Source organism: Lichenostomus cassidix, chromosome 5 (assembly GCF_008360975.1).
Source record: "Lichenostomus cassidix isolate B80296 chromosome 5, HeHo_3.0, whole genome shotgun sequence".
NCBI classification, from domain to species: domain Eukaryota; kingdom Metazoa; phylum Chordata; class Aves; order Passeriformes; family Meliphagidae; genus Lichenostomus; species Lichenostomus cassidix.
This window is the reverse complement of record NC_139486.1, coordinates 1,680,602-1,708,206: the sequence shown is the minus strand read 5'-3', so window position 1 is coordinate 1,708,206 and position 27,605 is coordinate 1,680,602. Positions and strand designations below refer to the sequence as shown.

The 27,605-nt window shown below is 46.5% G+C and overlaps 2 protein-coding genes and 1 long non-coding RNA gene across 4 annotated transcripts; 2 read left to right on the top strand and 1 right to left on the bottom strand.

Annotated features, from left to right (window-relative positions):
- The first annotated feature begins 111 nt into the window (after window positions 1-111).
- Window positions 112-13,133, top strand: POLE2 (DNA polymerase epsilon 2, accessory subunit). 2 transcript variants are annotated; one of them, XM_085060921.1, is made up of 19 exons: window positions 112-256; window positions 1,275-1,375; window positions 2,230-2,305; window positions 3,285-3,362; window positions 4,077-4,170; window positions 4,535-4,609; window positions 4,872-4,955; window positions 5,447-5,503; window positions 5,898-5,946; window positions 6,867-6,939; window positions 7,382-7,554; window positions 9,081-9,170; window positions 9,353-9,407; window positions 9,744-9,803; window positions 9,904-9,981; window positions 10,419-10,527; window positions 11,894-12,070; window positions 12,158-12,225; window positions 12,968-13,133. In XM_085060921.1, the coding sequence occupies exons 1-19, from the start codon at window positions 189-191 to the stop codon at window positions 12,984-12,986; spliced, it is 1,584 nt and encodes a 527-aa protein (XP_084917047.1). In that variant the 5' UTR covers window positions 112-188; the 3' UTR covers window positions 12,987-13,133. The 2 variants fall into 2 exon arrangements, with proteins under 2 accessions (XP_084917047.1, XP_084917048.1); XM_085060922.1 differs by lacking the exon at window positions 11,894-12,070.
- On the bottom strand, window positions 13,025-14,129 carry LOC146435732 (uncharacterized). The gene is made up of 2 exons (XR_014852372.1): window positions 14,006-14,129; window positions 13,025-13,886 (listed from the first exon to the last, which is right to left on the bottom strand). It is a non-coding gene; the product is annotated as an uncharacterized LOC146435732 (long non-coding RNA).
- On the top strand, window positions 13,851-27,536 carry DNAAF2 (dynein axonemal assembly factor 2). Its single transcript, XM_085060915.1, has 3 exons — window positions 13,851-16,101; window positions 24,922-25,068; window positions 26,820-27,536. Exons 1-3 carry the CDS (start codon window positions 14,083-14,085, stop codon window positions 27,291-27,293), a joined length of 2,640 nt encoding a protein of 879 aa, XP_084917041.1. The 5' UTR covers window positions 13,851-14,082; the 3' UTR covers window positions 27,294-27,536.
- The last annotated feature ends 69 nt before the right edge of the window (window positions 27,537-27,605 follow it).

Here is a 27,605-nt window from a genome sequence, read left to right as displayed (position 1 = left end):
GGCCGGAGCTGAGCCATCCCAGGCAGAGCTGGGCCGTCCCGGGTAGCTCTGGGCTGTCCCGGGTAGCTCTGGGCTGTCCCGGGTAGCTCTGGGCTGTCCCGGGTAGCTCTGAGCCGTCCCGGGCTCCTCCCGCGGGGCCGGGCTGTGCTGCTGGGGGCGGCCCGGCCGCGTTTGGCGCCATCGCCGCCATGGAGCCGGAGCGGCTGCGGCGCCGCCTGAGCTCCGCGTTCCGCCTGCGGGGGCTCCTGCTGCGCCCGTGAGTAGCGCCGGGCCGGGACTCTGCTCCGGACCCTGCTCCGAGCCCCCTCCGAGCCCCTCCGCCCGCGGGGATCGGCCCCGGCCGGGCCTGGGCTGCGCTACGGGATGGGCTCAGGGCCGCTCCGCTCCGCACCGCCCTCCGCGCCTCCGGGGATGTGGTGCTGCCTTTCCCTCCTCTTCTTGCTTCTCCCTCACCGAGACCTCGGGAGTCTCCTGCAAGGCCTTGTTTTGCCCGTCTTGCTGGTGTGGGGCCTCTTCCATCCTTCCATCCATCCTTCCATCCATCCATCCATCCATCCATCCATCCATCCCTACCATGACCGTTGGTGCCACCAAAAGCTGCCCTTGCTCTCCCCTCGGACACCTTCCTGATGCTGGTGCTGGCTGTTTAGTTGGCTTCTTTTTTTTGTTGGCCTCTGACCCTGACAATTCTAGGGTCTCTCCCGAGTTGTACTTGCCAGTCGTGTCCTTAACATTCCTTGTTAGAGGAAGAAATGGCATTGCCAAAGACAGAAATGGTGTATTTTCAAGTATAGCAGTGTGTATAATTTAGAGATGGCAAGGCCAATGGAAAGTGATTCCTGCTTGCAGTGGAAGGTGTTATTTATAAGAGGCTGGTCTCCATCACTCTTATTTTCCCTTTCTTTCTTGTGTGTTGATATCAATTCCTTTTTGTTTCTGTTGTGGGTGGGATGTGATTATTTTGGACAGTGCCCTGGACAGCATAACCCAAGCCCTGTTTCAGTAGAAGTTTGGGCCAAGTGATCTCCAGAAGTGCCAACTTAAGCTTATTTGTATGAAGCTAAGGTTCTCCATATCCACTTCTTTCCCTGATATTGTCAATCCCAATGATTTGTTTCTTTGACTTAAACCACTGTGCTATTACGCAGTACTAATTATTTCTACTTTTTAACCACAAGCCATGTGGTGATGATGTACACACCTGCCAAAATCAGCCCAGTTTGTGTAAACTATTGAACATTAATTGCTTTTTGTGCTTTCTCCTCTGGGATTAGGGATGCCCTGAAGTATCTCACCGAATCTTTTCAGTCCATCAGTGAAGGAGAGTTTGACGATGTAATTGAAAATGTCATCGATGCAGTTGAAAAACAGTCTTGTAAGTAAACCATTTCTTTTTCTTAAGCAAGTTTTCCTGGCATTTATGATGTTATCTAGACAAAGACAGTTATTGGCAGCAGAGGCACTGAGGTGTCATTGTAGTCTAAGGGGTTGAGTGAGATAAATGTATTCGGCCTTTTATTTTTGTTAAACACTGAAGTTTGCAATGTCAGCAGAAGACATTTGTGCCATTTAAAGTGTTGGCAGTGTAGAATATCCTGGCTTTTCCAAGAGTAGTACAATTTTTTAATGACAGTTACTAAAAGTTTGCCTGGACATCTTTGTACCTGAAACTCATTTTAAATATTAAAATGGAGAATATTTACAAGAGCCTAGAGTGACAGGAAACAGGGAATGGCTTCCCACTACCAAAGGGCAGGGCTAGATGGGATACTGGGAAAGAATTCTTCCCTGTGAGGGTGGTGAGGCCTTCAGATAATTCCAATTATCATTTAAAATCCATTAAAACAACAATATGCCTATCTCCAAAGTTGTGTTGGCACCAATCCATATGATCATGCTCTGGAACTGAATTCACCCCCAGAATGTGAAAGTTCAGCTCTAACACATTTCTGATGTATTTGGCAGCTTTGCCTAAGCTATAATTGTGTTGCTCTCCATGTTTAGGATGGGCACAGTGTGTATGTGGGTGATATTTTTTTCCCTAGAAATGTGTCCTTTTCTTGGCAATATTAAGTCATCTGTTTGTAAAAACAGTGTGTGTCATTAGTTTACAGAAAACATCCTTATTTGTGTGTATTCCTCTGAGGAGACTCAACCATTTTGTGTACAATATTTGAGACCTACTTCCTTCCTTGCTGCAGCTTGAATCCTTGGAATTTTTCTTTCCAGTGTCATCTAATATGATTGAGCAGCCCACAGTGGAAGCAGCTGTCCAGGAATGCAGCCGAGCTCCGGATGAGATGACGTAGGGGTGACATTATAAATTTTGTTGGAGGTTCTGGGAGTTGGTGTCATTTCCTTATTCCTCCTCAAGGAAATGAATGTCATGGATTTTTCTGCAGTGCTCTTTGTCTTCCTGGTGCTGCCTTTGCTCCAGGTTCCTCCTTGGAGCATTTGGTTCTCATGGAGGAACCTCCAGGGGGTGCTAAATATAATCCTACATTCTGAAATTCAGCTGCTGTGGTTATGTTTTGTGTGTGCTGCAGGTTGAATATTAACCAACATTTCTGTCCCTGCCTTTATTTGCTTTGCTCTACATGAAAGTTATCTCAGGTTGGTTTTGTGCCTTTCTTTTCTGAAAGCACTTTGGAAAGGTTTTCCTCTGGGGTGCCTGTTCCTGCTTTTTTGTTTGGTTTTTTGAAGCCCTGATTGATTTCCCTTCTGTGATAACAGAGTGTGGAGCAATTTTTTCTGGAGTTCCTGAGAACTTTGTGATCCTGATGGATGTGTTTCCTTTAGTGTTCACATCGTGATTAAAAGCATGAAAAGAGATGGTTTGCTGGGCATGTCAATTAGATACTGTCATCCCACAGCCTCTCAGGTTGGAGAAAATTTGGTTTCAACTTTGCTCCTTGTCACTGGAATCTTTATGATGCAGATGTGACTTTTTGTGGTGCTTTTGATACTTTTTTTTTTTTTTTTTGCTCCCAAAGTAAAGAGAAATCTGTGTGTACAGATTCTCAGCGCAAAGTCCTGAAGGGAAAAGCTCTACAGATCACAGGGACAGCTTTTTTTAATTATTTAACTAAAAGATGCAGGAGAAGGTAGAATAAAAAATAGAATAGAAAGCAGATTGATGCAGGAGAAATTATTATAGTGAACAAAAAAAAATGTCATTTTAGCCAGCATATTTATTACTGTTTGTTTCATCCACTTCATGGAATCACAGAATGGTTTGGTTGGAAGGTAACATTCAGGTAATGCTGTAACTGTTCTTATTTCAGAGAAAGTGTTTTCAACATTATTGGAGCCTTCGACATCCCACGTTACATTTATAATTCAGAAAGAAAGAAGTTTCTGCCGTAAGTCTCCCATCTTTTAAGTTTCAAGCACTTCTTGTTTTAAGAACAAAGCCTCTATTTCTGTATGGTTATAAGTCTGTTTTCAATCTTTCCCTCTTGGGTCTGTTCAACTGAAGCCTGAGTGAGAAAGGTAATAAATGTTTAAGAGCATAAACCAAGTTTATGCTACCTAATGAATAAAAAGGACAGTAAGACTAAGGGCATACATCACTAAAGGTAGTTTGGGGTTGTTTTTTTCCTCACATTGGCCTGTTTAAATTTATTATTTTAATAAATTCGTTCTGTCTGTTGTCTGTATTTATTTCTTAGTCTGTATCTTGCAGCTCCCTGAGGCCCTGGGGGGTTTCTAAGGAGAGCTCCAAATAGTAAAAAAGAAAAATTAGGAGCAGCTGGTGAATCTGGGAGTTGAGGAAACTGGAGGAATAATGCTCTTGTTCACAACTGCTTAAAGGCATAAGTGCTTTTTTTTTAAACTGGATTTCTGCAGAAGCCTCTTTGGGTGGAAGGATAAATCTCAAGGCCTGTGAGTTAGAGGGGAATGAAATGGATTTAGCCTTCAAAATGCAGAAATACAGGATCCTGAGCAGGAATGGATCACGGAGTAACTAAATCGTGGTGTAGCTTCTGCAGCCTCCCAGACCTTTTAGATCAATCAGTCATTTTATGTGTGTAATGTCCCTTTTTTTAATTGTGATTGTGTTAACCTCCTTGCAGCCTGTCCATGACTGACCTCCCAAAGCCCAGTTTATTTGGGACTGCCAGAGACAAGGCAGAGCTGTTCCGGGAGCGCTACTCCATCCTCCAGCAGGTCAGCAAACCCTGCTAGTGTCCACAGGGATATATCCTACATCTCCTTCCAAAAATACCTTCTGCTGTTGCACCTCTTTGCCTCACAAACTCTCTTCCTGCCAGGTTGTCACAAATGACTTTTTAAAGCAGCATTAAGGATGCTTTCACCACACGTTTTTTAGGCTTAGTTTTACTCTCCGGTGTTATCGATCATCTGTTTCTTAGAAGTAAATTCTTGTCAAAAGAACTGAATTATTAAAAGTTGCTGGATGAAATAGAGTAAGAGCTCCGTGAAGTATTTTGCATGGTGGTTGTAGCAAGCTGGCTTTTTGACAGGGCTCATTTATTTTTAAACTGAACCACTTCAATTTTGGTTTCTGCAGAGGACTCACAGACACGAGTTGTTCTCTCCTTCACCAGTCGTTGCTCATCCTGATGACAGCAAGAGCAAATTCCAGGTAAAAAATGGAGCTCTTTTCAGTTTTAATCCAGTTCTAAGCCAAATAATCACAGCAGTCCTTTATGCTAGCAGCATTATTGGGAATCTTTTCCCAAGCCACATTCAGAAATATGGTCCTGATTTTTGTAATGAGTCTGTATCCATAGCTCATTTGTGTGTTTATGTAGAGCCATGTGCTGTGTGGGGCTTTGTGTTGCTTAAGGAAAGGCACCTGGAGAGTCTGATTTAATTCTGATTGCATTCTTTGCCTTTGGTTCCAGCTAAAGACAGTAGAAACTCTCTTGGGCAACACAGCTAAAGTGGGAGAAGTGATTGTGCTTGGGATGATCACTCAGCTCAAGGAGGTGAGTTGCTTTTTATTGAGGAGTTTCTGCTCACTGCTCATTTGGTGCCATAATGTATTTAAAATGAGAAAACCTAAATATCACTACTTGACCAATCCTAAGAGACTTTCACAAGTAGTTGATGCCAGTGTGTGTGGAAAATATCTTCTCACTACAGAATTTTGTAATGCTTTATGTCAGCAACCAGCAGCAGTTAGGATTTTTAGGCATGTCCCTTCTTGAAAGGCTGGAGCTTCCCATGGCTGTGCTGGGACTTGCCAATGCCCTGGACTGTGATTTTAGGGAGGGGTGCACCAGCAATCCCAACTGCAGCAGCTCCAAGGGAAGCTGCTGAGATACATTTATTGTAAACTACGTTATTTTCAGTTCTTGCCAGTTTATAATATTAAAACCAGCCAATTTATTTCTAAATGCTGACTGATAGATGCTTCTGATTGAAGCATTTTTGTGTTTGGGTGTATTTTGATTTATTAACAAATCCTGTTTTTTAGGGGAAGTTTTTCCTAGAAGACCCCACAGGAGTGGTCCAGCTAGACCTTAGCAAAGCAATATCCTTTCTCTGTGATGGAAGAGCTGGAGGAATTTCCTGTAGATGTGCAGAATTTTAAATTGAGCACTAAATCAATGCTGCCCATTAAAAATTACATATTGAGAGTTGCAGCTCTTTTTCCTTTGTTTCCAATTCCTTAGCTGCTGCAGCTCCATGCCCTTTCTCTCAGACATGATCAGTTTTCCTCCCCACGGAAGCAGATCCTGTTCCTGTTTTTGGGCTCTTTCTGGACTTACCTGCTCAGGTACCAGAGATTTTCCAGGCTTTTTGGCAGCCTGTGAACTTTCAGTGCTGTCCAAATACATTACACCAGCTGGAAAGCAAATTTTGGCTGAAGAAACTACTTTAAGAGTCCTGATCTAAGAAAAATATAGTCCTTAACCTTCCTGCACCAGTTCCACAGTGGGTTATATACTGAATCCTGCTTTGTTTTGGCAGAAGGTAAAGCAGACTGGTTTTTTATTTTTTTCAGTTTGTAATAAATTATTCTGTTAAAGCTGTGGCTGCCAGCTGTGGCTGAGCAGACAAGTCTCATGTTGATGACCATCAGTGAGTTTGTGACTGAGATTTTTGCCTCTAAGCTTTTGCTGTGACCTGTGGAGGCAGAGAGCAGGAATTTGGGGGTTTTGGAGGATGAGAGGGCCTGTAGCAGCTTTGAGGATTGGTCCCAGCAGGCTTGGAGAAGTTAAGACTGGATTAGGAAAACAGCCTAGAATAACCAAACAGAATGATTTAACAATCTAAAAATGCTGCTTTCTGTTGGCAAAGCTTTGGTGCTTTAATGAGGCTTCTCATTAGCATGATGTAAGAGCTTGCAGTTTTGGAGGCTTGTTTTAGCAAAAAAAAAATGGCTATTTCTCTTTGTGGAATGTTCCTCTGTGCAAGATACACCATCTCAGTCTGTTTTCCAGTGTGTTTTATATTTAAAATGTAGAGAGTAAGTAGAAGTTGGGAGCAGAAATGCAAGTGGGGATAAATATCACTGTTCCTTCTGTCACCCTGACAGTGGGACAGCCCTTGGGACAAAGTGCAGTTGGATGGGGACAGGACCAGGACAGGGCCAGCAGAATGATTCCTGAACTCCTCCTCAGTTGGGTTTGAGGGGTTGTTGATGTGGCTGTGCAGCAAATCCATTCACAGCAGTGTCTGGGGTTAAAACCAAGTTGGTTTCTTGCTCAGCCGTTTCTCCAGCTGGTCACTCCATGGTCTGGTTCTGGGACTGGAGCTCTCACAAGAGAGGGATTGATGGAGCCTGCCTGGGACTGGCAGTGCAGCACAGCTGCCAACTCTCTGACTAATGTCTAGGACATGATGCTGTTAGAAAAACTCAAGGGTTATTTTGCTGTTCCAAAACCTCTTAGGTTGGTATGAAGATGAAGTTTTTCATGTGAACGCTTTTGGATTTCCGCCCACTGAGCCTTCTGCTACCACGAGGTATAAAACTGACTTTTGGCAGCCTCCCTCCATGTTTTCTTATGGGTTTCTAAGTAAGATCATTGTTATTTCATAATTTCCCTGACATTCAAGTATGTTATTCTTCCTCCTCCCCAAATGCTTTAAAATAAATATAATTTTAAGGAAGAAATTTGGGACTTGCAGGCACCAAAGCCTGTAGTGTTGGCAGAAAAACCCTTCCAAAGGCCTTTGGGTTCTGCATATTAATGGAAATTGGGATGTAAGCTCTTCTCAATTGCAAAACCAGGTAGCTGTTACATGGGAATAATAAATTCCTTGTTGCTGACAGAATGGATCCCTGGTCTAGTGGAGGGTGTCCCTGCCCATGGCAGGGGCTAGAATGGGATGAGCTTTAAGATCCCTTCCAACCCAAACCATTCTAGGATTTTGGGATTCTAACCTGAGCATTTTAATGATGCAGAGCCTTCTATGGGAATATAAACTTCTTTGGAGGGCCTTCTTCAACTTCAGTCAAGGCTTCTGCAAAACTGAAGCAGCTGGAGGTGGAGAATGAAGATGCCATGTTTGTGTTTGTCTCTGATGTGTGGCTGGACCAGGCAGAAGTGCTGGAAAAGCTTCACATGATGTTTTCGGGTAGGTGCTAATTGCTTTGACTCTAAACCTTGTTTTCATTATTTGTTTTCATGAATTCTTAGGGAAAAAAAAAGGTGTTTTGACCAGTAGCCATTTATGGGCTGGACAAGAATGTTTCCCTTGCTCCTGAAAGTTCTTCCTGGGCTTGGTTTAAAGACAACTCCTTAGTTCAGAGACATGAGCATGGTTTCTGGAATACTGGGAAGGAATTCCTGGCTGTGAGGGAGGTGAAGCCCTGGTTTGGCTGCCCCTGGATCCCTGGAAGTGTCCAAGGCCAGGCTGGACAGGGCTTGGAGCAACCTGGGATAGTGGAAGGTGTCCCTGCCCATGGCAGGGGTGGAACAGGATGATCCTTAAGGTCTCTTCCCATCCAAACCGTTCCAGGAATCTGTGATTAGTAACATAGACAACATTGAGAAAACAAGCATTTATGAATTGCTGCTTTGTATTGGAGTTTTGGAACAGCTTGTCCCATCTGCCTCGGGCAGAATTGAAGCGTGAGAGAGTGAGGGTTTAAAAATAACACAGAATTCAGGGTGGGAAACTGCTCCTCACCTACAGCAAACTGGACACAAATTAGCACAGCCAAGCAGAAGTTACAAAACCGGTTCAGTATCTCGATCAGAACTGGCAAATCCTTGGGGCAAACTGGGCCTGACCCAAGATTGCAAGTGCTGAAGTGATAAAGGGACTTTGGTCAGTGAGATTCGTGTGCTGAACTCACCTGGCAGAGATGCACACGTTGCATTTGCTATTTTGAGACATTAATAGGCGAGTGATAACCTTCATAATTATAAATGAAATGAGCAGCTGAGGGGAAGAGCAAGGCAAAATATTGATGAGGCATTTCTCTGTCCAAGCAATTCTGTTCTGTTTACCAGCCCCTTTGAAAAGCAGTGAAGTAAATCCAAGTGTGATCCTGCCTGTTAGGAAAATGGAGAGTAACTGGGATGTGAGATGAATGCCTGAGTAGCTGTTTCTATTTTTATTTCAGGGATGGGAATCAGGTTTCTTTTTTCCCCCTTTGCTCTGAAGTGGGTGATCAGTGAGGTTGTGAGCACTCATTAGATCCTCAGACTGCTCAGGAAATCCCAGTTACTGTTGCTTTGTAATGCCAAAGGGGGAATTAAATATTGGGAGAACCCTTGAATTGGGATGGTCATGGAGGTTAATAGCAATCCATTGCTGTCTGCTTGCTGTTTTCCTCTTGAAGGGAATAATACATTTTAAATTGCATTATTTATTATAACTGCACTTTGTGTAATTCTCTGTCTGGGTCAGTAGTTAGACACACACAAACAATGCTGGAACTGAGCCTGTAAATGACAGAGAGCTCCCTGGAAGTGACATTTGTACATTGCCATCACCTTTCAAAGCTAAAAACAGCCTGGATCAAGAAAATCATTCAGGTGTATTAATAGCAGCAGAGCTTGAAGTGCTGTTTCAGTTTCTGCTTTTTCTGGAATGGGCTGAGTGCTGGAAGGGGCTGAAGTGAATGGATCCACTCACAGATCCTCTTTTCCCAGGTTATTCCTCTGCACCTCCCACCTGCTTTTTCTTCTGTGGAAATTTTTCATCTGCGCCATATGGAAAAAGTCAAGTCCAATCCCTGAAAGGTAGGGAAGTCTTTGTAAACAGCCAGACATGTGCATTGAATTAAAATAATGATGGCAAACAGACGAAGAGAGCAGAAAATAAACCCTTTTATTTTTTTTAGTGCACTGCAGTAGAGGGGTGATTCATCCAAGATGTGTTTATTTCTAACCAGGTGTTGTGTCCTGTTTTTCCTTGACTCCAGGTTCTCTGAAGGCTCTGGCAGATATCATATGTGAATATCCCAGCATCCATAAAAGGTACAGAGCAAAGGGAAATCTGTTTATTTTGTGAAACCTTTAATTGCTTTAAGAAGCTGAGAGTTACCCTATTTTCTCTGTCTGGTGAGGCAGCAGTGATCAGATAACAAGCTGGTTTTGTAACAACCCTGCAGGTTTGTTTTGGGAGCAGGGTGAGGGTTTGATTTTTATCTAAAACAGCTTGGGCATGGAAACTGCTAATGAGGAGCCAAGGTCTCTCCCTGGAATACTTTCCTGGCTCCTGATTTTTGAATTCAGGACATCAGACCTAGTTTTTAGGATTAGTTTCTATAAAAGAGATGCCTTGAACTTTTTTTTTTCTTTTTTTTTTTGCAGTAGTCGATTTGTGTTTGTCCCTGGCCCTGAAGATCCTGGTCCTGGTTCAATTTTACCAAGGTCAGTTTGCTTCACTTCCTCAAATCTTGGCATTTTGAGTTAAATTTGAGTTAAAGAAGGTAAGAGTCTTTGTTGATACATCTGCTGGTATTTATTTCAGACCTCCCCTGGCTGAAACTATCACTCAGGAATTCAGACAGCTGGTGCCATTTTCAGTTTTCACCACAAATCCCTGCAGGTAACCATGTAACTGCTTTATTCCTATTCTTATTCCTATCCTTATTCCTATTCTTATTCCTAGTCTTTTTCTTGTGTTGTTGTTTTTAGTTTTTACTAAATGACCAATTTATGTGCAAATACCATTTTCAAAACCTACAGAATTTAGGAAAATTTGCCTTAAATTTTTCAAGTTAATAGAATTCTTCACTTGCATGAATTGTAACTATTCAATATATTAAGATACTATTAGTGATGAAAGGAAGTGGTGCTAAAAATGGTTATTAAGTATAAAAATCCTGCTCAAAAGCATATTTTTTCTGAATCAGAAGGGAAAGTATTATTTTCATTCAAATCTGCTCTTTCACTTGTCTATGTTAGAGTGGAGATCAACTTTATAATGCATCCTCCTCGTTTTTAGGTTAACCTTAATTAATTTCACTGCTGTTTTCCACTCAGGATTCAGTACTGCACCCAAGAAATTATTATTTTTCGGGAAGATTTGGTCAACAAAATGTGCAGGAACTGTGTTCGCTTCCCAAGCAGCAACATGGACATTCCCAACCATGTGAGTGACTTGTGTTCAGCACTTTTTACCAAGATTTTTGATTTTATTGATCAGCAGGTCTGGATTTTGGGGGCTCTGATCCCCATTCTCGTGACAAATTGCATGAGTAACCCAGAGGGGTTGTGTGAAGGATTTGTACATTTAGTGTTCTTACTTTTCTTTACATTTTGACAGCAAAATAACCGAAACCATGACACTTTTAGGAGGTTTTGAGTCATTCTGTCACACTGCAGCTGCCCCTGAACACAGAACTTCAGAGCAGCCAGCTGTGTGTGCACCGACCATGAACGTCCTGCCAAGAAACACTGACTCCTAAAGGCAAAATTCAATACCAATTACCATTTTTTAAAGATTTTACCAGCTACCCAGTGCCATTTGCAGTAAAGCAGCACGCCACTTTTCCTAAAATTCATCTGCTTGTTTTCTCTTCTCACTTGGAATTGAAATCCTGCTTCTCACACATCAGCACAGCACAGCTCTGGGTTGTGGTTCCACTTAATGAATCCACAGCAGGAGCTGATGGGATTTACTGATATAATTGGATGAGAACGAGCCAGGTAGTCCTGGCTTGTTGCAGTGATGGATGGAGTCTGGTTTTATTTATTTTATAGGAGTTTTTTTTTGTTTGCCTGACTCAGAAAGTTGTTTTAGCTCTGTGTCTCTGTGAACACCCTGTGGACAGTGAGATGCCTTGGTTTTGTGGGAATATTTGCATTCCTGACACTTCCCTTGACTCATAAAGGGCTTCCCAGCAAGGAATCATGAGGGAAATGTAGAATTGCAACACTTTCTGCAGGTTGTTTTTTGCATGCTCCACTTTCTCTCTACCTTTTTTGCCTATTTTAATTCAGCCAGCAGTGGAAAAAAAAAAAAAAAAGGGAAATTTTGTTGCTAAGAAAGGAGAATCATCTGGGAATCAAATGATTTCTTCAGTTCAGGGAAAACACTTTTTAAGGGTGGGTCTTGTGGTTAACTGGTACTGTGAGGAAAGCAATGAGGGGGAAAAAAACCCTAAAAAATGAAAGTTATGGCAATGTTAAGGTAAGGTGGAATAGGTAAGTAGATTCTCCTGGAGAGTCTGATTGATAAGACAGTTTTGACATCCTCAAATACTGGCTGATGTGCTTTAGAAAGGCCTTTGTGTATTAAAAACCTCCACAATTCAAGAAAGGAAAGAGCAGCTCAGTGCTGGAGGAGAGCTACTGCTTTACTCTAGAAATTATTAATAATCAGAAGGAATGAGATACAAAATACCCCAAACATTTCCAGGTTCCTAACTTCTTTATTAACACACACTGGCATGTGCAGGGATGAACTGGGCTTGCAGGAAATGGTTCAAACTGAGTGTTTTTGGTTTTTTTTGCAGTTTGTGAAGACCATTTTATCCCAAGGGCACCTGACCCCACTGCCTCTGTACGTCAGCCCTGTCTTCTGGGCTTATGATTATTCCCTGAGGGTTTATCCAGTGCCAGACCTGCTCGTCACTGCTGACAAATACGATCCCTTCACTGTCACCAACACTGACTGCCTCTGCATCAACCCCGTAAGATTCCCACATCCCACCTGCCTCTCGCTCCCTGCACTGAATTTCACTCACACAAGGGTGGTTTTCCCCTTTTTTCCTTTGCAGGGTTCATTTCCCAGAAGTGGATTTTCCTTCAAGGTGTTCTATCCATCCAACAAGACAGTTGAAGACAGGTAAATAGATTCTTTTTTATATGCTTTTTGATTAGCAGGATAAAATCACAGATAAAATCACAGATAAAATTACAGAAAATTGGTAATATAAAGAGTAAATGTTCCAGCAGTTTAATTTATTCTTCATACTTAGGCAGTGTAATAAATCCATATGCCCAGAACTAAAGTAATAAATCTAGAAATTACAAAGATCAGTGATGGGAAGCACAGTCCAAAAGTAAAAGGAAAGATGATTGCACTGTATGGTTTTCAGTGATTGAGACCTAATTGGGAAGCAGATTTTTTTCTGGGGATGATGGTTGTTACATAAATTAATTAAATTTAGGAACAATTTTTGGTTCATTTTGTGATAATCAAGACCAGAAGCCATTTTCATGCTTTTTTAAACCTGCACTTGTTCATTCCACTGACTGGAAAAAGGCCAGCTGCAACACTAAAAAGTATTAAAATGTATCAAAGGGCTTACAATGGATGAAAATTTGCCTGTTTAAAATAATGATGGTATAACTCATTAGGAAAAGCATAAATTTATTTTGACCTTGTGGAGAAGCTTTCCCAGGGAATTTTTAATGGATCAGCCCATGTAACTTTTACTTGAATATAAAAAAATATAATAAAATGCTTTAGGTCTCTAAATAGTTGAAAACATTATCAAGTCTTTCATAGATAAAGGAATAGAATAGCATTGTGAACTATTTTAAAAATAAACCTTCTAACTGTTGTTTTTCTTTGGTATTTTCAGCAAGCTTCAGGGGCTCTGAAAAAAGGCAGTGAACCCATGTGAAGCCAACTGTAGCTCTTATTTTTTTACATGCCTTAGTTTCATGATTTATTATGGACTTTTTATAATAAATGTCAAAGTCAAAACCGATTTGTTTTGTACACAAATAAACTTTTACAGGAAAAGACACTGGTGTCAGATTAGATAAATTAATGTCAGAGGGAAAAACAATTGGCAAAGCCTAAAGAAAGGGAAGTGGAGGAACCAGAGGCATCAAACAGGGAAGGTCCATCTTTAAAAAAAGAAGATAGGGAGCACTTGGATAGGTGTTTATTTGCAGGAGATACTGGGAATGGGGGACAGGCTTTTTCTTTGGATGGGAAAGGCCCAGGAAAGATTTGTAAGGTGTTTTTTAATAGCAGTAGCTATTTGTGTTATGCAGACAGGGCCAGGAGAGGTAGGAGGAAGGACATTGTCCTTTAGAACTGCTGGGAGAAAGCTGGGAGGAGGAAATCTGGATGGAGGAAGGTGGGAAAGAGTGAAACTAAACCAAAACCTGCTCCAGATGCTTGTGGGCATCCAGACCAGAGTGGGGCTACCCCAAAGTGTCCACATCAGGTGAGAACAGAGAGGATTTTTGTTACAGCTTTGTTTCACAGCCCCCTGCCTGCTGTGCCAGCATGGCAGGGACAAGGAGGGGACACTGGGATATGGACTGAGTGGACAGCAGGGCTGGGCAAGACAGGTGTGAGCTGGGCTGCCAAAGATTTAAATCCGAATTGCAGGACGAACTGTGCTGTGCTGTGCCTCCTGAATGTGCTCCCTGAGGGGATGGCAGTGTCAGCTCAGAGCTGTGGGATGGGGGAACACAGACTCTGCAGAAGGATGAAGACGTGATCGTGGAAAACCAGCGCTGCCGATGCGAGCCACCACGAAGCCACTGAGAGGAAGGAAGAGGCTCGGTTAGGTCGGGATGGAGAGGCCTTGGCCCTGAGGGAGAGCCCGCCATAGTGTTTGCGTCTCCATAGCAACCAGCCGCGCCGGCGCCATCTTGTTTACCGTCACCACAGCAACGGCCGCCATCTTGTCCGGCGTCCCCTCGGCAGCGCTCCGGCCGGGCCGGGCCGTGCGGGGCCATGGCGGGCGCGGGGCGCCTGCACGACCTGGACATCAGCGCCGAGGAGGCCGAGCGGCTCCGGCGCGCCTTCCGCGACGAGCGGTTCCGGGAGCTATTCGCCGAGTGCGCGGCCGAGCTGAACGACCCCGAGCAGCGCCGGCTGTACGAGGAGGAGGTGGCGGCGCTGGAGCGGGAGCGCGGCGTGGAGGTGCGCTTCGTGCACCCGACGCCGGGCTTCGTGCTGCGGACGAGCCAGGCGGGCTCCCGCCGGTGCTACATCAACGTCTGCAGCAATGCGCTGATGGGGGAGCCGCGGGCCCGCGCCGAGCGCGGCGGGCAGCGGTGGGAGCTGCCCTACAGCCTGGCCCCGGGCCGCGAGGAGCTGCGCCGCGCCGGCCGCCGCCGCCTGCTGTACGACGTGGTGTTCCACCCGGCCGCGCTGCGCCTGGCCGCCCGCAACGCCCGCTTCCGCCGCCTGCTCTGCGACACGGCGCTGGAGGCCGTGGAGAGGCAGTGCGGAGTGCAGCTGGATCGCACTAACGCTACCGTCCTGCGAGGAGTCTCCTACAAGGGCGTCCCGCAGGCGCCCATCATCCGCTCCCCGCTGCCCGGCGGCGCCCCAAAGCCGCCCGACGACGGGGACTCCCCGCTGCCGCCCTTCCCCTTCCCGCCTGCCGCTCCCCCGCCGCCCGCCGCCGCCGGAGGCTCCTCGCCCGCCGCGCCCCCGCCGCCCTCCGGCCCCACCACGCCGCGCTGGAGCATCCGCCACCGCTCCTACGTGGACCTGCAGGACCACCGCTGCAGCCGCGACTCGGCGCCCAGCCCGGTGCCGCGGGAGCTGGTGGTGACGGTGGAGCTGCCGCTGCTGCGCTCGGCCGAGCAGGCGGAGCTGGAGATCCACGGGCGGGAGCTGCGGCTGGACTCGCGCTGTCCCGCCTACCGCCTGCGGCTCCGCCTCCCCTACGACGTGGACGAGCGCGGCGGGAGAGCCACCTTCAACCGGGCCCAGCGGCAGCTGCAGGTCACGCTGCCCGTGGTGCCGCCGCCGGCGCCGGGCGGGGAGCAGCGGGAGGAGGCCGAGCCCGCTGCCGAGGGGCAGGCGGAGGCGGCAGAGGCGGGCGGCGGGGCGGCTCCTCCTCCGGAACACGGCAGCGCGGCCCGGAGCACGTGGGGCGGCGGGGAGCCCGGTGACCTACCGGCCGAGCACTCCGCTGAACCACCCGCTGGACCCCTCCCTGAACCCCTCGCCGAATCACTCTGTGATCCTCCCGCTGACCCACCTGCTGGTCTATCTGCCGAGCCCCTCGCTGAACCACCCGCAGGGCTCCCCGCCGAACTCCCCGTAGAACCACTTTGTGATCCACCCGCTGATCCCACTGAACCCCCGGCTGAAACCCGGGTTGGTCCAACCTCTGAACCCCTTGCTGACTCGTCTGCTGAACTCCCCGCCGAACCTCCCACTGATCCAACCTCTGAACCCCTTGCTGACCCACCCGCTGAATCCCCCGCTGATCCAACCACTGACACCCCCTCGGAACCCTTCCCCGAACCCACCACTGATCCCCTCGCTGATCCATCTGCTGATCCACCCGCACAACAACCCACCGAGCCCCCTGACTCGCCACCGCCGCGCTCCGCTGCTGCTTCCCCCATCGCCAACCCCGAGCCCGCCATGCCCACCGGGGACACCCCTCCGCAGGCCCCAGAGGGCTACCCCAGCCAGATGACCACCGCCACGTGCCCTCCCTTCCATGCTCGGCAGGACGAGGCGTCTGTCACCCTACTCCTGCTTGTGCCCGGCATCCAGCCCCGCAGCGTGTGCGGGGAGGTGGGCACTCAGCACTACAGCCTCCGCTTCTGCACCGCCAGCGCTGCCTTCGCCCTGTTCCTGCAGTTCCCTCCCGCAGCCAGGCTGCTGTCCCCCGAGAGCAGCGTCAGCGTCTCTGCCCACAACGCCGTCGTGGGGCTCGCCAAGGCCCCCGGCAGCACCGGGCTTTGGGACAAGTTCAGCTTCGGCCTCGACCCCTCCGCTCTGCAGGTAACGTTTGCCAAGCGGCACGTTTGGGGTGTCACTGCCCAAAGTGCCGCTGCCGGGTGTGGCTGGTGTTTGGTGAGCGGTGGCTCGGGGAGGTGCGAGGGTGACTTCAAAGTTGGCCCTGACGGAAGCTGCTTCCTCCGAGAGCTGCTCCCGGATGGCAGTGCGGTGACCTGATTTGTGCGAGTCTTGTACGAGCAGCACAAGGTCACATCATGGAGCTGACACCTTCATCCTTGGAATTGGAATGACTTCTGCCTCCCATACGAATTTTTTCTGTGGGAAATTCTGGTGATGAATGAAAATGTCACCTATGTCCTTTATGTCCTTAGTGTTCACTTTTAAAGCCCTGTAAATTGCTCATGCAGCCTGTTCACACAAAGAAAGATCTTTATCATACACCAGATTTACACACGTGTGCATACACTGTCATGAAGTGTAGGGGGAGTGTCCCTGTGTCTGTATTTTGGGACAGAATTCCCATTTACAGCCACAGGAACATCCAGAGCAGAACAGCAAGCAGCAGCTGTGAACTGTCCCAGTTTGCTGGGGTAAACCTTCACTTCTTCCCTATCAGAATATGATTCTAGTTTAGTGTTCTATCATTTTTTGGGTCATTGAGCAGCAGTGCTCTCACGGTGGGAGAAAGTGGGGTGGCTGCATCCAGGTGACAGTGCCTGCTGGCAGCTGGCAGTGTCCCCAAAGGGATGCCCACCTTGTGACACTGTCCAGAAGCAATCACACAAGTTTTGTGGTGATTCCAATTCCACGTTCTTCTGTAAGCTCAGACTTTCAGACAGTTTCTCATGAGCAGGGATTAAAGCTGCCCAGTTCTTGTGTAACCTTCCAGCCATGGGATTTGGAGTTTGGCCTGAGTTGAGAGCAATAAAATCCTCTGCACTTTGGATCACGTGCCATGGGAGTGCAAGTCCAGGAAGCTGGCAGGCTTCAACTATATCCACTGGGATAGACTTGGCTTGGAGCAGCTTAATTGCTCCATCCCTTCAACTAGAAATGACTTGTGCATGATTTTGAAAGATCTTTATCCAATTAGTGTTTGTGCAGCTGAAACCATGTTTAGTTTCCCATTTAGCAGCCGCACACCTTTTACAGCAGCAATTCTTGGGAAGGATGAGCTGATCATTTCGGGGAAGTATCAAAGATGATGAATTTATGGAGAACCACCCACGCCGAGCTGTTTGCAGAGCATTTCCTTTGCTTTTACCAGAGCAGGAGCCTGCAAGTCTGTGCAAGTGGGGCCACAGAACACTCAGTGCTGCTGTTCACTGCCGTGATCTGGCACTGGCTGCTGCTGCTGCCACGTCAAATAAGCCACTGTGTAAACTCCTGCCTGTTTTCTGTGCAGGTACAGAGGCTGCCCAGGGCACTGGTGAAGTCACTATCCCTGGAAATGCTAAAAAAACATGTGGATGTGGCACTTGGAAACATGGTTTAGTGGTGAACATGGAGGTGATGCTGGTTGGACTAATGGTTGAAAGTTTGGTGTGTGCATTTGTTATTGCAATTGGAGGAACATTTTGTGATTGAAAGTTGTTAAAAAGGCCACCCAGCAATGAGATTTTGGGTTTGTGAGTTAAAACATCCCCTTGAGTGTGCTGATTTTATGATATATTGCAAAATGTTTTGGGTGGAGTAGGAGAAAGAGATTGGGCATTACTCATCAGCTTCCCAGCCATTCATTCACAGCAGACTCCAAGAGATTCTCCTGGCCTCCTGTCCTTTTGGACACTGGGCCTGCAAATTGAAGCAGGAGAAATAAACTGAAGTCATTTGTCCTGCTTGCTTTTTTTTTAAAACTGTGCTATTTCCCCAAAGTGCCTGAGAGCTGCACTCGCTCAGAGTGAAGGGAGAAAAATGAATATTTAATTAGAGCCACTATTACATTCTGCCTTCTGGCCATTAACTATTTGTTCCTGGTCGCTTTTCTCCTACTTACGCTGATTTCTTCAATTTGTCTGATGCCACCTTGGGGGTTTTTCTGCCTTGAGTTTTGTTCTATAAATCAGAGCTGTGGTTCTTGCACTGAGACCCATAACGAGTTGCATCAGTCATTGCAGAGAGCACAGAGCAGTGCCCTGTTCGTGCCTTCAGGGAGCTTTTGGGGGCTGAGGAGAGCAGGAATTTTATCCTGCACCTCCCAATTTGTTGGTCATCTCTTCTCCCACAGCAGCATTGCCAGAGGATATTGCCTGGCAAAAGTGAGCTGTGGAATCACAGAATCCTGGAATGGTTTGGGTTGGAAGGGACCTTGGCATTCCTACTTTGCTCTATTCTGGGAAGTTGCTTGCTGCTGGAGGCTGAGGGTTGCTGTGCTGTTTCATGGAAGAGATTCTCACAGGGTTAGCTCAGAATCTACCCCTCACTGGTACCTCATGCCACAGTGGCTGTTCCAGCACCCTGTGAGGTTGCCTGCCCAACTCATTCCCATTAACTGCCAATTCCTTCTTGGAAGTTGGTCTGATCCACACATTGGTAGAAAAATGAGTTGAGCTTGTCCTTAGCACACCACGCTTGAAACAGAACTTCAAGGGCTGCTTTTCCTTTTGTAGCCAGCTGTGGCTGAATCCCTGTGCTGGAGGATGATCTATTTAGAGCTCAGTTCCCAGAGATGCTGAGCTGTTGGAATTCCCACCTTCAGGAACTCTTTGTAGTGCCCTGGTCCTCCCTGGACTCGAACTGGGAATAGTTTCACTCTGTGGCTAAACCACAATGTCCACACTGCACTTGGACTTGATGATCTTGGAGGTCCTTTCCACCCTAAATGATTCTACTCCTTGTTCTGGTGACCAGAAATCCTACCAAAAAATAGATTTTGTAACTTTGGACATCGTGGGTTTAGGGTCACATATTTCAGGGGTTTAAAAGCCACCATTTGTCACTTCCCTGGTGACAAAAACCCTTCTGCAGGGCTTGCTCCAGGCTCTGTTTTTCCAGGGAATTGTGTCTCATGACCTGAGGAAGCTGCCTGATTTCCCCACTGCCAAAATCTCTGTTTGTAGCCTCAAAGGACCAGCCATGGGCTGTGCTCTTCCACTGCTCTTCATTGCAGTTCATCCACTATAACCTTCTATACCTTTTGCTTAAATCCTGGGAATTCAGGCCTGGGAAACTCCTGCATCAGAGAGTTCCCCTTCATTTCCAGACAACACAGCCTGGGGAGAAAATGACGAAGGAAGAATAGTTGGGAGTTAAATAACCATTAATGAAATTTGTAAACCTGCCAGGCAGGGTTTTTGAGAACATGTCCCAGTGTGTCCTGGTTATGGTAGAGCTGGAGCTGGGCAATTATGGAAATTGTGCCTTTGGAAAGCACTGTCTTGGAATGTTTGGCCTCCTGGGGTTAAATGCTCGATTCCAGACAGAAATAAAAAGCAGTTTTCTGTGGGTGTGTGGAGCTACTGAGACTTGGGGGGCTCAGTTCTTGGGGCATGTGAAACACATTTGGCAGGTAATTAATTCTGCCAGCAGTTTTGGGGTCGTGTCTGCTCATTTTCATGGGATTAGAAAAAGACTGCTTCGTGCAGGAATTCCCTTTCAGGCTGATCCACACCCTTCCTGCCCTTCTCAGAGGCCTGGAATGGGTTTGTTCAGAGGATGTGTGCTCAGTCCCCTGGTCAGAACCCCTCACTGGGCAGGGATTTGCAGCCAGCCCATCCCTTTCCTAAAAAACCCCATCGGATCTTATGGAGAATATTAGGATTTAACTCACGTAAACCCCCATGGGGCTCCAGAGAACAGCAGGGAGCACAGGAAAACAGAGGAAATATTTCCTCTGCTCTCCTATGCATTGCGTTTTTTTAACATTTACAGGCTGAAAAATATTATACTGAACATTCCTGAGGAGTTCATGGTTGGAGCTAAGTCTGAGTTACACTGTGTGTGAGGGATCCAAATGGGAATTGCTCAGAGATATGGAAGGTTTGTTTAACTTTTCTTAGAGTGTTGAGGCCTCCATGCAGGATGTTCTGGATGGATGTGATTTTTCTGCTTAGCACAGCCACCAGTGCCTTGTGAAGGAGATCCTTTGGAAGCTCTTGGTGCTCTTTCCTTCAGAAAGCAGCAGGTAAAAAGAGATGTGGAGCTGTTGGAACAAATCCAGAGAGGCCATGGAGCTGCTCTGAGGGCTGGAGCCAGGCTGGGAGAGCTGGGAATGTTCATCTGGAGAAGAGAAGGATCCAGGGAGAGCTCAGAGCTCCTGCCAGGGCCTGAAGGAGCTCCAGGAGAGCTGGAGAGGGACTGGGGACAAGGGCTGGAGGGACAGGACACAGGGAATGGCTTCCCACTGCCAGAGGGCAGGGATGGATGGGAGATTGGGAATTGGGAATTCCTGGCTGGAATAGAATTCCCAGAGAAGCTGTGGCTGCCCCTGGATCCCTGGCAGTGTCCAAGGCCAGGTTGGGTCAGCTGAGATCATCTTATCCCATCCTCTTCTAGGGAGCACTTAACCATCACAGAATCCCAGAGTGGTTTGGGTAGGAAGGGACCTTAAATCCCCTCCAGTGCCACCCCTGCCATGGCAGGGACACCTTCCACTGCCCCAGGCTGCTCCAAGCCCTGTCCAGCCTGGCCTTGGACACTGCCAGGGATCCAGGGACAGCCACAGCTTCTCTGGGAATTCCATCCCAGCCCCTCCCCACCCTCCCAGCCAGGAATTCCTTCCCAAAATCCCATCTAAATGTATCTACATCACTTGTGTGGAGCTGTAGGTGGCAGAGTTATGCTGCTCCTGGCACTGGGAACGTGGAAGAGGCTGGAAGTGTTCCTGTGGGCCATGCTGGGGCTGTCCTTGTGCTCAGTGAGCTCAGAATTAGGGCTCTTGTGGATAAATGTTTTCCTTGGTTGGAAAATCAACCAAGCATGAAACCTTGAGAGCCGTGTTGGGAAGTGTAAGACATGGATGTTTTAAACCTTTGCTGCCTTTCAGGGAGAAATCCATCCCAGAGAGCTGTTTTGCCCTCATTTCCAAGCTATTTGGAGTTGTTACACAGTTTCTTTGAAATTCAGGGTTATAATTTTCAATTTCCAAGCTACTATAAAGACTTATTATAATAGTCAGGGGTCACTTCTAAGAAGATGCTGCTGGAAACTGGAGCTGTTAAATGTAATCCTTACAACAGTTTATTTTTGGTTCAGTTAATTCTGTGCTCAGCATTTCAAGACTCTTGGCAAGTTTTTTGGGAGGTCAGAGAAGGACAGAGAAGGAGAACACAACAAACTTCTTATTTCACATTTTTCAGAGTAATCTCTTTCCCAAGCTACATTAAGGACCATAATTAGTTTGCTTCTGCTATAAAACAAACTAATTTCTGAATAGTCTTTAATTGGTAGCTGCATTTTGGGAATAACGTGACTACACAAAACAGTTATGTCAGGAAACATTATTAACCTACTGATGGGGCTCATCAAAGCCTCTTTGGGGCTGTTTAATCTTTGCAGTCATGAGCACCTTGGAAAGATTTTCATTCCACTTCAGGTACCAACACTTTGAGCTTCAAATTCTCAGCGGAGTTGGTTTGTGCTGGGACCCCAGAAATGCAGAAAAACGCAGGAAATCCATAGATCCTGGGCCTTTTCCATACTGGCATGAATTTTTGGGTTTTGACCAGAGCTGCCCCTGGATCCCTGGCAGTGTCCAAGGCCAGGTTGGAGGGGATTGGAGCAGCCTGGGACAGTGGAAGTTGTCCTGCCCATGGCAGGGGGTGGCACTGGATGAGCTTTAAGCTCCTTTCCAACCCAAACCATTCTGAGATTCCCTGATCCTCTCATTACAGGAGCCACCAAAATAATTCAAGCCTGAAATCTGTCCTGCTTTTCAAACTCCCAGCCTGCGTGGGAGGTAACTCTGGATGGAAACTGCCTTCAATTTGGCTAAATGAAGGCAGAATAAACCCATTGGAGTGCTGAGGGCAGCCAGGAAAGGACCAGCTTTGCGCTGTCGGCGCTGTGAGACACAAGGACAGCTTTGAATGATGAAGTGTTCTAGAAACCAAAGTCATCCCTGCTAACGTTTATGTTAATTTGGTCTCAGTTTAGTCACAGGGAAAAATGAATGTGTACCAAACAGCAGATGACAGTATGTGCAGGGAAAAACAAATTAAATTCAAAGTTGCTAAGAGAGTATCATAAATACCAGCAAATAAACGGCTTAAACTGAAGAATTATTTTACAGGGTCATTGAAATCAGCTGCAGATGGTTGTCCTCTGCTCTGGCTTGGAAGGCAGAGCAGGCTTTAGGATAAATTCCTGAATCATTTTTTTCCAAGGTCTGGGCTTTGATAACATCTGCAGCAATATAAATGCCTCGGTGTGTGCTCCATGTGAATGCAAAGTCTGAGTTACAGTGGCTGGTGGAACAGGCTAATGATAATCACCTTATTGACAGCAAACACATCCCAGGTGCCATGATTTATGGCAGGCCACGGGGTGGGGATGGGATAAAATGATAAATACTTATGGGAACACGGTGTTGGGCTGGGATGAAACTTGGTGAAATCGGTTTGCAGTAATGAGTCAAAATTATCAGAACAACATCACAAGCACTTACTTTTTATCCTCATTTAAAGAACTGAGTAATCATAGAATTTTAGAATATCCTGAGTTGGAAAGGACCCAAAGGATTATCCAGTCCAGCTCCTGCCCTGCACAGACACCCCAAAAATCCCACCCTGTGCATCCCTGGGGAGCCTGGGCAGTGCCAGCACCCTCTGGGGGAACAACCTTTCCTTGAAAATAAACTTTCCATTCAGTTTTTCCTTTTTTTAACAATATTTTCTGTGAATAAAACAATTCCTTTTGCTTTTAATCAGGAAGAAAAATCTCCAGCAAGATTCAGTGGGTTTGTTGCCAAATTGCAAAGTCTGATTGCACTGAGGAGGAGTAGCTGCCCCTCACACAGCCAAGGGTGCCAGCTGCAGTTTTTGGGGCAAAAGAAATTGTTTTCCCCATTTTATGGAGGAAAACCAGGATGGGGCTTGGAGCAAGTGGAAGGTAATCAAAGATCCTAAAATATATCCCATGGCAAGAGGTTGGAATGAGATAAGCTTTAAGATCCCTTCCAACCCAAGCCATTCAGTGATTCCAGATGACTTTTATTTTTCAGCTGCATGAGGAAAGTTGTGCTTTGCTCTCCTTGCAAGAGCAGGCAGGGCACCAGAGCTCGGCAGCATTCCCAAATCCCCTCCAAGGGAGGCTGAGCTGTCTGTCTGTGCTCTGGGGGCCAAACAATCTGTCTCAGAGCTGGGAATTCTTCTCCTGAGCCACCCAAGGCCTCGCCAGGGATCGAGTTCAGGAGCTTGTGGGAGTTGTGGAGCTGCACAGATCCTGTGTCTGCAGTCCCTGCCTTGTTTCTGTACTCTGACACCTTTCCCTGAACTCTGCAGAGCATTTCTACAAGCCTAAAGCTCTGGCAGATCCCTCTCTGGCAGGCAGGAGAGGATGCAGCACGAGGGAATAAGAATTTTAGGCTTTGCATGCAGAAATGCAAGAAGTAGGGATGTTCTGAGAGGGTTTTCTGTCAGGGCAGCTCTGCTGTACTTTAATCTCTCCCCAAACCATCCCAGCATCCAGTGTTGGCTCTTTGCCTGGATTGTAATCTTGCTGGATAGAAAATGAATTCAATCCTCTGGCTTGGAAAACCAGCAGTACGTATGTTATGACTTTCCATATTGTGATTTCTAATTTAACTAGTGGAAAAAATAGGACTCTGGCTTATTTTTCCAATCCTTTTTTTTTTATTTTTCCGACGTGATAGTTAAATTTTGTACCTCAGACACAATGTGACATCTGGCTGTGCATAAGGCTCCATCCACAGGGGGCCAAAAAAGTGCAGAATTGCCTTTTTCCTTCTCAGTCTGCAAGATGTCAGCGATAATAGAATTTAACTTTCATTGGATTGACAAGAGGGTTGAACTGGACCGAGAAATTTGGAAGTGTGACTTACAGTGGAAGGTTTGCAACTTCTCCCTGTTATTTCCAATTAAATGAGGAAGGTAACTCCCAGAACCTAGACTATTCCTCTAGGTCACACCATTTTTCTTGAGTCTTTCCTTACCCTCAGCCTACAGAGAGGATGCAGGACTAACACAAGGACAGGGAAAGCTCTGCAGTTCCTCTGAAACAACCCCTCCAGGATATATTTTAAGACCTTTAATTACCTGTAACTGATTTAAATCTTTAAACCCGTAGCAACACGTTTGAGTTTGTTTATGAACAGCCTGGAAACAACCCCCAGGCTGTGTCTCTGCCTGTGGATCGCTCTCCTTTTTTTTTTTTTTTTTTCCAACTGACTTGTCTGCATGGAGATCTGAGCAGCCTCCAGGGCTGGGTGTGAAATGGATACAGCCCTGAGTGTTCCAGATCTGAGCTCTGATCAAAGGTCCTGCAGTGCCTCTCCAAGGAGCTGTTTGTGTTTCCCTAAACACAGACAGGAAACAAACCCACAACAGCTTAACACCTTCCTGGTGTTGACAGGTGAGGATGGTGAATGAGGTTGGTACAAATAATTCTTCAGACAGAGTCTAAATCTCTGTATTAGTCACATAGGCAAAGAGAGGAATCCTCTTTCTTTTATGTTTGGTATGATGCAGATTTGTAATTTGAAGCAAAATGAGCTAAGCACTGGTCTTAATTCATTTCACCTCATTCTCCGAATGTCTGACTCAGAATTTCTCTGTCAAGACATGAATGTGCTGTGAAACTTGGGAATCAGTGTCCTGGCTTTGCTTGCAGTGAGTTTTTAGCCCCAATATCCCTGAAGTTTAGCACAAAAAGGACATAACCTGCTGTTTCTCTCTTTTTCTTTAGGAAAGATTGTTTGTCAGTGAAGAGAACGTTGATGGATTTCTAGGCACTGCTTTCTGCCCTTCCCCTTGCTCCCAATCAGCACTGGAAAGGCAGCCATTAATTGAAGTGCTGGATGTTACTGAGGACAGAATTCAAATCAGGGTGGAGGTAAGGATCCCTGGGAGCAGCACAGGCTGCTGGCTGATTTATGTTCTTCAGCAAGATCCTATCAAATCCCACTGAAACAGCTTTGATCCTGTTTTGTCCTGAGAAAGCAGGGAAAACCCTAGGACTGAGGTTATTTACAAGTATAAATGTCAGTTTTTTCAGAAGTAAAGCTTGTTTTTGTGCCATTTATTGTGACCAAAGGTTGAAACCTCCTCTATTTCATTTGGCAGACAGAGAACTGTGATTTAATCATTAAAAAAAGTGCCTTTTCCTTGCAGGAATACTTCACTCTCTCAGCTTTGTACAGGTAAAGAAATCCTAGAGGGTTTTGTCTGGGAAGAATCATGTCTCATCTTTATTCAGTCCATGTGTTGGAATACTTGGTGGGTTCCTGTTGTGTAGATAATTAAACATGAGGCTATTAATCTTAAACACTGGTCTCAAATTCAAGCCTTGTAGTTTCAGGCCTCATTCAGGCTCTTCTTGCTCTGTCTAGAGCCAGACAGGCTGTTTCTGGGATCTGCCACAGGATTAAACTGTCCTCCCCTGGCAAAATAGATGGCCAGATGAAGAAATCAGAATGTTCACTTTGTAAGGAGGAAAATGTGAGGTAACCCCTCACATTAACTGGGATTTCTTGGTAGGCACTGCATCTGAAATTCAGGTGAAACTTTTCTTACAGGAAATATAAAATGCAGGAACAGCCAGGGCACTGCTGTGGCCGTGAACTGGGGACTGCAGATGGGGTTAATGTGTGCATGGTTTATTGGGAGGCAAGTTAAGACAAAGCACATGACCTCTGGAACTGGGCTGGAGGCCTGAGGAGTTTCCTAAAGATAGTGGATCCAGCTTAGCTTCCACAGCTGGTGTGGGTTGTACATAAAACAAATAAAATTCCAAGTGTTGGAGAGCAGATGGATCTGTTTTGGGACCTAAGAAAGGGCAGCTGAGATCCCTTAGATCATCACATTCCTGCTCCTGTGGTCACTTCAGCTCAGGGTATTCCATGACTGTGTTCATGTGGGAAAATTTTCTAGTTTGAAAAGGACTAGATGGTGTTTCTTGTGTTTCCTGCTGGAGAGAGCAGTGCTTTGGGGGTGTAAGAAAGGGATTGTCTTTGAATCCATGAATCCAACTACTCATGGAGAGATCCCTACCTGATCCTGACTCTCCACTGGCAGGGATTTAGGAATTACCAGCAGGTTTTTTCCAAAATACTCTCTTTGGACAGCAGCTCTCCCAGTTCCTCCTGTCCCGAGGCAAACCGCAATTGTGGATTAGCTCCGCAGGTCGGTAATTCCCCTAATTGCCAGGTTCCTACACACCCTTGCCAGGAGAGCTGAGATGCCTGGGCTCATTCTGTGGCCCCAGAGATGTACAAACCAGGCTGGGTGTGGTGAGTGGCCGCTGCTGCTCCAGCTTGGCTGCTGCCCAGCACCATTTCCTAGAGCAGAGGAAACCCTGGGCCAGCAAAACGACCTCCCTGCCACTCATTCCCACGCGCCAGACAAGAGCAGGAAAAGCTCAGCACACACTCCCTTGGCTTTCTAGAAGGAGAATCGTGGAATCACAACCTGATTTGGGTTGGAAAGATCATCTGCTTCCATCTGCTTCCAACCCCTGCCATGGGCAGGGACACCTTCCACTATCCCAGTGGGGCTGAGCTGTTGGAGAAACAAATCTCTTGTCTTTACAGTTTTGTGTGCACACATTGTTCCAGCTCTGAAAGAATCCATCTATCTCCTTGACAGGAACGTGATGGAGAAGGAACACTTGGCAGCTCAGGGGGAACCCTTGCTGGAAAGACCAACAGCAACTGCCCCGAAACAAAGGCAGAAACAAAGTGTCCTGCAGCTGAGGAACGTGCAGGATCCACCCCAGCTCCCCCGGCTGAAACAATAGGAAAAGTAGGCTGTAGTTCACAGCATTGTTTGCAGCATGAACCTCCTGACACCAGTTCAGCGATTCCTGGCGGATCTGGGAGAAGGGAGCCCGATTTAGAAAGTGCTGCTGCAGCAGGAGACACAGCCCTGGCCGCAGGCTCTGGAGAACAAGGACCGCCGGGGGGTCGGGCTGAGGAGGAGGGCAGAGGGTTGGGAAGCAGGGCAAACTCCCCCATCCTGCGGGAAGTGAATGCCCAGGATGGGAGCGTGAGGATCCTCCGGGATCACCGAACGCACTGCCCCGTCCTGTTCCAGAATTCTTTGCTCTATGAGTTGGATTAGGCTCATTATTTTAGCATTTCCTTCTGTTGTTCGGTGCTTGCTGGATGACTTCAGGGCTCAGACTGTTCAACTGGTTCAACATCGAAACCTTAACGTTGTTAACAATTTTTGGAGTTTAACGATTTTCCAATCACATGTATGGAAATCATTTTACTTACGAGAAAAGTTGTAGTTGGAGGTGACTCTGAGCTCCTGGAAAAAAAAATGTATCTTTTATTGTTTACATAAATTTTTTATTCTCTTCCCACGTTTCAGGGATTATTTGTATATATCCTCCGTCTAATGGCTCCCTTGGGAATTGAGCTGTATTCA

Bases quoted from the DNA above. Each gene is read 5' to 3' on its own strand.
- POLE2 (XM_085060921.1), top strand. From the start codon at position 189: ATGGAGCCGGAGCGGCTGCGGCGCCGCCTGAGCTCCGCGTTCCGCCTG. The intron at 3,363-4,076 runs GTAAGTCTCCCA...ACCTCCTTGCAG, and splicing joins GAAAGAAAGAAGTTTCTGCC to CCTGTCCATGACTGACCTCC. The intron at 12,071-12,157 runs GTAAGATTCCCA...TTTCCTTTGCAG, and splicing joins ACTGCCTCTGCATCAACCCC to GGTTCATTTCCCAGAAGTGG.
- DNAAF2 (XM_085060915.1), top strand. From the start codon at position 14,083: ATGGCGGGCGCGGGGCGCCTGCACGACCTGGACATCAGCGCCGAGGAG. The intron at 16,102-24,921 runs GTAACGTTTGCC...CTTTTTCTTTAG, and splicing joins TCGACCCCTCCGCTCTGCAG to GAAAGATTGTTTGTCAGTGA. The intron at 25,069-26,819 runs GTAAGGATCCCT...TCTCCTTGACAG, and splicing joins GAATTCAAATCAGGGTGGAG to GAACGTGATGGAGAAGGAAC.